Below are 12206 nucleotides of genomic sequence, written 5' to 3'. Positions count from 1 at the left end.
ATATTTCAGAAAGAAAAGAGCTTTTTGGAGTTTTTTAATATTATAATCAACATGAATAAATCTTTACATAGATAAGGTTGTCCATGTATCGGATGAAGAGATTTCTCAGGATTCCGGACTCGTTAAGGTCACCCAGGAGGATCATGTCCTCCACACCTTCCACGGACGTTGTGTGCATGTGTCGCATTGGACGATTAAGGTCGATCCAGTGTTCCTTGCCATCATCGTCCACAACGTTGATGCGACTTTTGTCATGGAGCTTCACACGGGCACCAATGGAGACGGCAAATTCTCCTCTGGTTGCTGGCTCAAGCCAAATATGATCTCCCTTAAATGCAGTAATTACATTTATATGAAGTGAACCTGATTGTACACCAAGTCTCATTCAAGGATTTCATACAAAATAATAAGTTCATATATCATATATTTATTCATAATTTTATTTATTTATTCATAATTTCATTTATTTGTTCACAAGTTCATTTATCTATTCATAAGTCTCCTTCATGAAAATCATACAAAATTCAAATGTATTTACATCATAAGTTCATTTATTGATAAATAGATTATATTACCTTTGTTAAGATCACCATGATTACTTTTTGATGTTGAGGTGTCACTAAAATTGAAAGAAGACGTTAATTGTCAAGGTCAAGTAATTCTCTTGAATAGCAATTATGTATGTACAATAAAAGTTGACTAGTACAACACGGATATAGCAAAGTATAAACAAACCAAAGTTCTTTGATATACCTGTCAAAATTCTTAACAATTCTTTGTAAAATCTGACACTTACAATGATCTGTGATATAACAAATTTATGATGATGATGATGTATATATATATATATATATATATATATATATATATATATATATATATATATATATATATATATACATACAAATATATATATATATATATATATATATATATATATATATATATATATATATATATATATATATATATATATATATATATATATATATATAGCGAATTGATTTTGTATCCCATAGAACTTAAAAACAATGACATTTACAATTTTTATAATAAATTAAGAATTAACTGACATTTATTGATACTTAATTTTGCGTAAGTATTTATATTTGAAAATTATTTCTACAGAAAAATGAATTTTGTATTTTACACTTCTTTGAAAATATTCGGTAGTCATACTTGAAGGAAATGTGTATATTGCGAATTCACTATATACTTGCGTATGATGAATTCACACTCTCAGCGAAGTGATTTTTATTTTCCTTGGTTTTAAAACACATTGTAAACTTAACAGATATTGTGAAATACATTTATAACAAAGCAAAATTGTTCGTCCCGGGCACTTTGCTATAAGAGTGTTTTTCTGTATACTTTCATGAGTTATGGATATAAGGAAGTATATTTACAGATCTCCATTACTTCACTGTAACCAAGATTTAATGGAACACAGATATTCAAATATTACATAACTTGCAATAAATGGCAAAATCTATAAAATGTGGACAAGTCCTTTCAATCACTTAGTTAAAATTTAGTTTGTTTCATTGACCAAACTGTTCAAAGCATCTGAATTATATGACACATGACTAGTACTGTACTTTTAGATGCCTGACATTCTTGTAAGATTGACAGGGAAATAAATTATACTTATCTAGGAATAAGCAGAACCTAAAAAAAATGCCTATTAAGATAAGGTAACCCAGGAGCTGTCCTTTTCTGATTCACTAGTTATGTCCCTTACAATAGATAATTCCAAATGATAAGACTTTATAATGAGCTCATCTCAACCACTTTTTAATCAATACTAGTATTTCTTTCGAAAATGTGCAGTCCCTATGCTTTATTTGGTATGAATGAAATAAATCATCACATATAAAAAATATATTAACAAAAGCTTGATTAGGCCATTTCAAGTTTTTTCTCATGGTTAGCATCCGAAAACTCAAAAACCTATAATCTTTCTATCAGGAAAAAAAAAGAACAGAAAAAAATAACAATATTGATTAAATTTCCTATCAATCGAGATTTTTTTAAATATTGTAATCCCAATCTTTGACATAAAATTGTAAAAGAATATAAAACAAGACAAAATAATATACAATAAGAATGATATGTCAATAATCTTTTCCAATTGATTAAAGAGCCATACAAACTCTTATCAGTCTGGATTTTGATAGTGTTTTTTTTTTATTTTCATACCCAAAAACCACTCCGTTCGAGGACCTTAGAGAAAAAACTTGGAATGGCCTTAAGTACTAGTATAGCCTTGTGGTAAAATAAAAAAGAATAAATAATTAAGATTATGGTTTGAAAAACCCTGATAAGACTTAGTTTTTAATTAAATTATGAACAAAAAACCTTGATAAACTTTTTTAAAAAATAATAACCATGGGGGGGGGGGGGGTAGCAGATTTTGGAAATAAATAATCTGCCCTCAACCAACCAAAAAATAAATAATCTGTCCTTGACAAGTGCTACTTACCCCCCCCCCCCCCCCCACCACCACCACCACCACACACACACACACACAAAATAGAGTTTGGGTGCTTTCGTTTTTTTTTATTTGATGTTTGCTTGTCATTTTGAAAATAAATAATCTGTCCTTGATTGACATGAAAATAAATAATCTGACTCAAAAAATTTTGCAACCCCCCCCCCCTCCCCCATGGTCATCCCCTAATGACTGTTTAAAAAATTCCTACAATTTTAATAACACATAATATAAATGGCAGATTAAGGGAAGTGTTCAGTACTCATCAATGTGGAAGACAGAATACCCAGAGAGAGCCATCAAGTTGAAGTGGGCCACCACCTTGCCCTTTGACAAACAACCCAGGTTGTTAATTCAAGGATGAAACTTGGATTGCATTGGTTTAAGCAATATTGCACCCCACCAGACAAGAACACCTACAGTGTTAATATACATAAAATAGCTAGCTCACGTGAATTAAAGCTTAATCAGCTCCATTCAGTGGTCAGTTGTGCCGAAATGTGAATGTAAGATGTCTGATTACCATCAATAAACTGCATCCAAATTGAAATTCATTACAACATAGGCCTGTATATACTCATTATGAAAGGTTTACACCAATTCTGACCCTCCCTTTGATGTGTCACTCAACATGCTCAAACTGTCTCAATTTCCACAGCCGTACCCCTGAAACCCCAACTTAAGATATGTATATTTAGTTGTTTTTAACTGCAACTGCTTCTTCAATTCATCACATTTATATGGATTAATAATCCTTACTGCAAGACGACTGTGGGAGGGGGGTGGGGTCCAGGGAGGAATGACTTTACCCATTGATTTTTACAATTATACTACATACAGGTAAAAATTGGCCGAATTGAACAAAAATATTTCATTGAACGATGCCAGGTGTACGAAGTAAAATTGTGTATTATGATTTTTTTTTTCATCAATTCACGACAGCCTAGGTTGAATATTCTCAGACATCTGTATTATTACATGTACGTAGTATACGTCTAATAGCACAGTGTATATCCAAAATGTTAAAATAAATGTAGAATACGGTCTATATTATCTAACACACTCGTTTTTAATGTACAGTGGCATAAAAATAGCCTGATCTACCCGGATGCCAAATCCACCATAAAGTTCACTCTATTAATAATATATCAGCGTTATAGATTTACCTTAATTAATTTCAAAAACGCATAAACTTGGTGATTGTTTGGATATTCCATTGTTAACATATATTCCACATTTTGTATGTTCTGTCAAGCTTCCAAAATGGACACACCCTTGAATTAAAACCTGTCTATACACTATACTTTTAGACGGCACACGTCACGTGACCCCTGTTTTTTGTTATCTCACCTGTACAACTACCTGTGTCAATTGAATAGCATTCCGAACCCGAGCACATAAGAAATTTACAAGAGGGACATTAAACCTTGGACATTTTCAGCTTCTTTTCTGAAATGAAGTTTTTAAATCATGCCAAAAAATCCTGTAATCTCATTTCGTTGTCTTTTATAAAATTGTCTCTAGGCAAACAAACAAACAAACAAACAAAAAACAAACAAAAAAAAGAAAAGAAAAAAAATTACTGTGTTTATTTCATTATAAGTAGCAACCAGATTGTTATGTATTAATTCAGCGATGATTACCTCACAATACCAGTCTAGACGAACTCTAAAAACGGCGTGAACTCCGAAAACGAAGTCTTTGGCTCCATCATGCATTGCGGCAAAATGGCGTCCGATGTAAACAAATGATGGATTGTCGTTCGCTTTCTCCCAATATACGGGTGCATGATGGCTGTATTTTAGTGCATTGTGACTTCATTTTAATTTTTGTTGAATGGATAATTATATCTATTAAATTATTTTGTGGATATTGACTAATTTATTGCTTCAAACTCTTGCATAGTAGTAAATTGGATATACGACATTGAATTCAATACTGCCGGTAAGAATTATTTTCTTATTTGATTTATTGTCTCCTTGATTTAAATTTTATGTTGTTCCTACAATATAGGTGCTTTTATTCGTTTTTGAAGACACCCATCTTGTATTTATTTTAATTAGAAAATGCGTATTTTTCACCACGTACGGAGCAGAGATATTCACAGGTTCATTTTTAGAAGACTTGTTGTGACCTTAATTTCTAGAAGAGGGGTTTTTAAAGATTTCATATTGAAATATGCTAGCCAATAGTTTTAAAAATGTTTTCATATTATTAATAATATCTGTTCGTTTGTGATAAAAAATCGGTAAATAACGATGGTAAGAACTTACGCGTTCAATTCAGATGTCGTGCACAAATAAAAATACCGGATTGCTAATTTATGTGTAAAATTCAGTCAAGTTTTTAACAGTTACAATATATATTATCCCATTTTGCATATATATCCCTTTTACTATGCATATTTACTTCTTAAACGTGTCATTTTCTCTGTAATTGACCTGACTTCAAACGTCAACTTTGAAAGTAAATATCTCCTTTTCTGCAAATAAAATTAAAAATCTGACAAATACGATCTCTTCCAAAGTCTTTTATTTAGCATTTCTGAGTACTGGCATAATTGCCATACTTTCCAAAACGTTGCACAGACAGTTTTTGTAGACCCATCATTTTTGCCGAAAAATCGCCATTTTTTGTGCGTGTGCGCATGCGCGGACTCTTTTTTCGGAGTCTTTTTCTGTCTCAATTTCTTACTTCCGGAAACGCTGTTTTTGGAGTTCGTCTAGACTGAATACTGTCGTTTTATTAGTTTTTTTTTTTTACTATTCCCAGGGATCTATATAGTATATAGGTATCTGCTATTCCATGTCTTTTTCCTTTTAGTTCTATACTTTTATGCTAGTTCCGACAATGGTTTTACAGCTAACTGTTTATACAAACAACACAACTGTCATATTATATATGTACACGTGTATTAATACAGAACAACAAAGTTTGTTTGTTGTACATGTAGATACATGGGCACGGAAGATTCACAATATCGATGAAAATTGGACGACTAAGTAAAGGGGGCGGGGGTAAGTTCCATCCAACATTTTTCATAAGAACAAAATTTCCAATACATTATCATAGGAGGATCTGACTATACTACAAAAATGGCGTGGGTGGGTGGGTTGGACCGGCCTTTCAATGTACATTTTTATACTACATTATATTGACAGTCAAACAAGATATTTGGAAAAAAGCCCCCCCCCCCCCCCCACACACACACACACATACTACGAGTCTGTCTTATGAAATCTGTTATACATATTGCTTTAAAAGAAGATCTTTTTCGCTTGCACTGTCACCGATTTTGGTGAAACTTTGCTATCATTATTAACTTGCAAGTATAAAAAAATTGGTTTCTACTGTCTCTTGGTTCAGACAGCACAATTGGAATAAATGAGATTTTTATCTTCACTAAATATTTTGCTAGACCTTTACAAGATTTATCTGACATAAAAGTTTAATGCTAAAACAAGGGGCCATTGGGTCACAGCACTCACCTGGTTACCTGATTACTTTAGTCCTTCTGCTCTTCATCAGCTCCCTTTTTTAGGGGGGGGGGGCTTTCCCTCTAAACATAGGTAATCAAAGATTACAGAACTCACCTCAACGAATCTTATCTTTAAGTAAGGCAAAGTCCCACACATAATTAATAATCTAGTAGTGTGCATCCCTGGATGCAACATTTATATAATTGTGGTCTGATAGGGCTTGCCTTGCAGTTACTTGGGAATGGACTTGATCAAAAAACTTTAAACTACTCACTCATACAGCGAATGTAATTAAGTCAAATCCAGCATCTGAAGCATTTGAGAGAGTTCATCTCCTTTGATGCATGATCCATGCAAGTTTGGTCTAGGTAGGGCTTGAATTCGAAGTTACACTGGAATGAGTCTGCTCCGAAAAGGTTTATCTGGTCACTCATTCGGAAAATGTAGGGCAAATCCAGCGTCTAAAGCAACTCTGGTAGTGTGCATTCATTGATGCCATCATCCATGCATGCAAGTTTGGTTAAGATATGCCTTAATTGTAGTTTCTTAATAATGGACCTGCTCCAAAAACTTAAACCCAGTCGATAATCTGGAAATGATGTAGGTCAAATCCTGCATCTGTAATGTGCATCCTTAGATGTATCATCCATGCAAGTTTGATCAACATAGTGCTTATAGTTAATTCAAAATGAACCTGCTTAAGAAATTTTAAGCTTATCACTCATCCGGAAAATGTAGGTCAGATCCAGCATCTGAAGCAAGCCTGGTAAGATGTATCCTTAGATCTATCATTCAAGTCTGATCAACATAAGGCTTATAGTTACTTGGAAATGAGACCTGCTCCTCAAACTTTAACCTGCTCCAAAAAACTTCACCTGGTCATTCTTTAGCTGAAATTGCAGCATCTGAAACCTTGATTGGTACAATGAAACATACTAGAAGTATCGTCCATGCATCTCTGATTAATCCCAATAGAAGTACTTGAAAAGAAATCTGCTATAAACACTTTAACCTGGGATGCCGACACCGACGCCGAGGGTATTACATAACTCCCCCCCCCCCCCTCCCTTCGTTGAGGTGAGCTTAAAATGACTCCATATTGTGAACCAAAATCTAGTTCTAAAGGAGGTATGATTTAATCAAAGTTGAATCCACACACCATTAGGATAATTCAGTATCAACACGGCGCTGCTGTTCTGGAGTCCAGAAGACCCCCCCACCCTCGTACACATGCATTAATCTCCGATTTCGACCCAAGCCTAACCCCATGAATCATGCAAAATTTATGCCAGGCCATCGTAGATTATTTCTTTGTTTTGCGTCCCCGGTGGGTAAGTTTTCAGGAGAATCTGGTAAAAAACAAGATGTGTTTGTGAAACACTGATGCCCCCGTATGGCAACTTATAGCAAAGGTTAAACTTTTTAAAATGCAAATCAAATACGTTGCTACCCAAAGTAAGGTCTCGTCTCGAGAAATATACTTGTGAAATATGAAAGCCCTAGCAGCAACCGTTGAATAGGTATGGAAAAGGTTAAAGTTTTTCAAAAGTAAGTCAAACATCAAGGTCAAGGTCAAATGGTCAAAATTAATGGTGCCCAAGGAAAGGCCTTCTCACAAGAAATACACATGTGAAATATAAAATCCCTAGCACAAATCGTTCAAAAGTTATGGCCAAGGTAGGCCTAAACGTTTTTCAAAAGTAGGTCAATGGATTACAAATGTTGGCATCAAAAGCAAGGTCTTGTCACAAGGAATGGACATGTAAAATTGTAGTATGCAAAGAAAGGTCTTGTCAAAAGGATTACATATGTGAAGTATGAAAGCCCTAGCACCAACCGTTCAAAAGTTATGACCAAGGTTAAAGTTCGGCAAAATTTTGCAAAACTGGGTCAAACTCCAAGGTCAAGGTCAAAATGTCAAATATGATGGTACCCAAAGAAAGGTCTTGTCACAAGGAATACACATGTGAAATATGAAAGCCATAACTGTTAAGGGCAATGTTAAACAGACAGACAGACAGACGGACGGACGGACAGGGCAAAATCTTCGATACGGGGGCATAAAAAACAAACAAACAGTCATGTGATATTTTTAACAATTCCTCTCTGTATTTTTCGGATCTAATCTAGTGTATTTTAAGGTTATACGCAACACACCGTACCTACTGATAATTGTTCAAGATGTTCTTAATTTAAGATTATAGCGCCATCAGTTGTTCGTAGACAAAAAATCGACATGCATTACCAGGGGTTTAAAAAATGTTAATTGATGCAAATTCTTGAATAATTCAAAGAAAAATATACAAAGATTGCTAAACACATGTTCTAGATGTTTTGTTTATCCAAACTTGTTTTAGAAGAAGACTATACAATTTTCTTAATCTTTGAGAGAAAAAGAAATAAATAAAAAAATCCTAGGTCGGAAAACAGAAATTTAAACAAATTCAAATGTTTTCTATCATATCAATGCTAATGTGGGATTTATAAATCATTTTTTTCCCTAATTATTGAAAATCTTTTTTTCGGGGGGGGGGGGTTAAACATGTTTATATTTTGGTCGGGCTGGAACCTCTTAAAAAAATTAAGGGGAGTAAAACAATTAAAGTTAATATTTACCACGGCCTTAGCTACTAGATGATTTAGTGTGGTCTTGAAATTGAAATTGAAATTGCAACTTGAAATGATTACTCCTTTGTAAACTCGATCCCCTGTTGTAGCCTCAACTTATTCCTGAGGGCCCTGGCCTGACCAAACTTGAATCTTAAATACGTGAGGATGCTTGCATGTCAATAGGACTTTCTAGCTAAAGTGGTCCAGTGGTTCTTGAGAAGAAGTTAAAAGTGTGAAAAGTGTACGAAGGAATATACATATTGACGGACAAAATGTGATCAGAAAAGCTCACTGGAGCTTTCAGCTCAGTTAAGTTTAAAAAAAAGATCGTTATTTATAATAAATCAGACGTCAAACATGACCAAACTCAATTGCAAATTGTAGATAAACAATAAAGATATTTGATCTTACATTTGATCTTTTGAATTAGATAATGCACGGTTGCCATGGTAACACAGCTTAGCTACACACATTTTGTAGCTATATAAGTCCCATCTTTAGACATGGAGAATCAATACTGACACATATTTATAACACAGATACCATAAAGAATAAATAAAGTTACTGCTACCATTGTATCTGTGGTCGAAAGTTACGATTTCTTGCTACTTCATGGATTTTGTAACAATGTATATATATAATGCCTCTTTATAACCTAAAATTGTACATATCCGATAGAACCAAGCACGCAGTATCGGGGGCGGGGGGGGGGGGCTCTCCCCACCACATTTTTAAAAGAGTTTTCTCTTGCTGTCCTTTTCACTTTATGTTGCAGCATATTCCGACCCCCATCCCTATCCTATCCCCTACGTAAAGGATTTATTGCCACAGCAACAATTTTTTCCCCTTATAATGTGTTATTATAGCACCTTTCTATATTACCTGAATACATTTCACCTTATAATTGTCCCTATCGTTTTAATGCATGTGTGATCAAATCAAGTGAATAAATTATTGCATTTCAATACCAGTATTTTCTTTCCATGGTAACGTATGTAATAATCGTTTTACCAAATATTGTCATCTGTCCAATTAGACATCAAGTTTTCAACTTTTGGATACAGTCTTTGCCACTTTTCTACATTGTTGCTTAATTGTTATTGTTAAACCATTAGGACATTGTAGCAACCGCTAATGATAATAAAACGCCGCTTATTTATAGAAATATCATTAAGCGTTGAAATGCAACGTTTAATGCCATAGTCGCCCGCGTGGCGCAGTAGTTAGAGCGTTCGCTCTAAAGTCGCGGAGCAAGGAGTTGATCCTTACGTCGCGGGTTCGAATCCCACTGTGAGATGTGGAGACCGGTCCTTCGGATGAGACTGTATAAACCGAGGTCCCGTGTCGTAGTAGAGGCTGGCACGAAAAAGATCCCTCCCTGCTCAATGGCATAGGTCAAAATTTGCAGCTCTCTACCGGCAAGTGGTGGCGTCTCCATATGAGTGAAAAATTCTCGAGAGGGACGTTAAACAATAAACGAACAAACAAACAGACCTTAACGCCATAAATTATTGCAATTGCAACGCTTAACAATATTTCTATCACTAAGCGGCGTTTTATCATTAGCGGTTGCTACAGGGCATATTGTCATAACCATGTAACCATGTCAGATAGCAAAATCTGACGAAAATTATTATCAGGCAATGACAAACGAAAACACGTCACCAAGATTTTAGCAGAATTACAGGAATGTCAAGTTTAATCCGTTGCTATTTACATGTACATTTCTTTGATAATTTTTAGGAAGTGAGAAAGATAAAAATTGAAAGAAGACGCGTTCGAATGTTGATAAAATTTAATATTATGTCAAATAGCCTCTGTAAACTAAATACCAAGTAATTGAAGTTCACCACAAAAAATATCGTCATAGTTTTATTTTCTCTATGGTCGACCGAGTTTTCGTTGCCCCCCCCCCCTTCACATTTTTTTCCCTTCTAAAAATCCCGTAAAACAAAATAATAAATAAATAAATAAACCAAAAAACGTTGATATCAGTTTTCTCATCAACTTCAGAAATTATGAAAATGGTTTGAGGGTTCTGCAATAGATTAGTTCAATCATTCATCAATTTACACTTCCCACCTAAAAAAAAGAAAAACGTACAGGCATAAGCTATGTACCCTACGAAAGTCTATTAGGATCAATCTATAGAGAAAAATTAAAGGCGTTATAACTCCTTTCCAAAAGGAGCCATCATTATGTCCTTGACAGGCCCGTGCTTTTGAAGGGGGGGTGGGACAGCCTCCCCCAAACAAGAAATCCCCCCCCCGGAAAAAACTAAACTGCCTAAACTCGAGGGGGATCTTTTTCTAACTTTTCGGTAAAACTTTTCAAAAATGCAATATTTTGCTATAGTTTAACCATAATGCAACAAAATTTTTATATTTAAAGTATAGCAAGACTATTCTCCCAAAAAGTGGAGTGGGGAACCCCCCCCCCCCCTCGTCCTGTTTGAAAAGGCGTCATATCCGAAAATGGACAGGCGTCATTTTATATTAATAAATATACGAAAGATTGAATCAAAGCCATCTTTATTTATGTAATATTTAAAAGGAATTTCTATATTAATGCACATCTCCCAGACAACTGTTTGCATGCGTATTAAGAGAATTCAACACTCTGTGAGATTTATATAGGCAGATGCAGCTTGGGGCTTTGCTGGCCATGTATTAAAAATTCATGTCAAATTTTAAAATGTTTTTCCCTTCTCGTGGAAAAAAACAGGGAAACTATTTGCATGGGTATAACGAGCAATTAGATTTCAACCAGATTTGTGAAATCAATGACCCTTGGTAGAGGTGTCTGGCATCAGAGAAGGACTAAGTTGGTTATACATTGAAAATGTATTACACATTTAAAAATCTTTTTCCTGGAAATCTAATTACAATATGTTTAAATTATTTTTTTGAGAAATTAGCCCTATATTTAATTGTGAAATTCGTGTCCGAAGTAGGATTTCAGTCCCGCCTAATTTTTAAATTAAAATTTCATATGTATTGTTAGGAAGTTAATAATGGAATCATTACATTAATACAACACAAGGCACGTGTGAAATTGGAGAGCTTGAAGTGTGAGAGGACAGCGAGTAAAAGAGAGAGGGGAGACAGATTGAGGGTATGCAGAATGGGGAAAGTGAGTGTGAGGATGGAAAGGAGAGGGTGTGGGGACAGTGCAGGGAGAGGAGAGTAGAAAGAGACAGAATGGATAATTAAACAGAGAATAGACAGTGACAAGGAAAAGGTCTCTGGGCAGAGAAGAGAGTGGGTTCCGGAAGTTGGAGGGATGAGACTGTAAAAGGAGACATAAGACATAAAGTGTTTGGGATAGAAGGCTAATAGTAAAGTATAGACGATGTATATATAAACAATGAGCTTAAAATTCAGAAAGTAGGTCACCTTGACCTATTTACTCTTAATTAGTTGGCTAATCCCAGGGCCCAAGATGCATCAGGTTTGATGATAATAAACCTCAGAATAGCTGTTGAATTGTGAAAGTATAATACTATAACTGATTTTTAGTTGACACACTCCAAAACCCAATTAATTGACAAGGTTTGTTAATCCTAAGTGTCACAATCTCCAAGATACTTTGTTAATTCTCTCTCCCCATTCTCTTTTGATACTCTA

The 12206-nt window shown here is 34.7% G+C and overlaps 1 protein-coding gene across 1 annotated transcript in view; it reads right to left on the bottom strand.

Moving 5' to 3' along the window:
• LOC133201203 (myosin-VIIa-like) overlaps window positions 1-3809 on the bottom strand; it is a 43665-nt gene extending 39856 nt beyond the window's left edge. Inside the window, exons 1-3 of the mRNA XM_061336999.1 lie at window positions 3658-3809; window positions 576-619; window positions 68-328 (exon numbers count right to left, since the gene is read on the bottom strand). Of these exons, the coding sequence (XP_061192983.1) occupies window positions 68-328; window positions 576-593 (279 nt within the window). The 5' untranslated portion in view covers window positions 594-619; window positions 3658-3809. The remainder of the gene's footprint in view (window positions 1-67; window positions 329-575; window positions 620-3657) is intronic.
• Between the last annotated feature and the right edge of the window lie 8397 nt (window positions 3810-12206).

The sequence above is a fragment of the Saccostrea echinata genome, unplaced genomic scaffold (assembly GCF_033153115.1).
Source record: "Saccostrea echinata isolate AGI-Se365-2 ecotype Australia unplaced genomic scaffold, CSIRO_AGI_Sech_v1 ptg000042l, whole genome shotgun sequence".
NCBI classification, from domain to species: Eukaryota; Metazoa; Mollusca; class Bivalvia; order Ostreida; family Ostreidae; genus Saccostrea; species Saccostrea echinata.
Note: the sequence above shows the minus strand (reverse complement) of the source record. Positions and strands in the feature narration are given on the sequence as shown.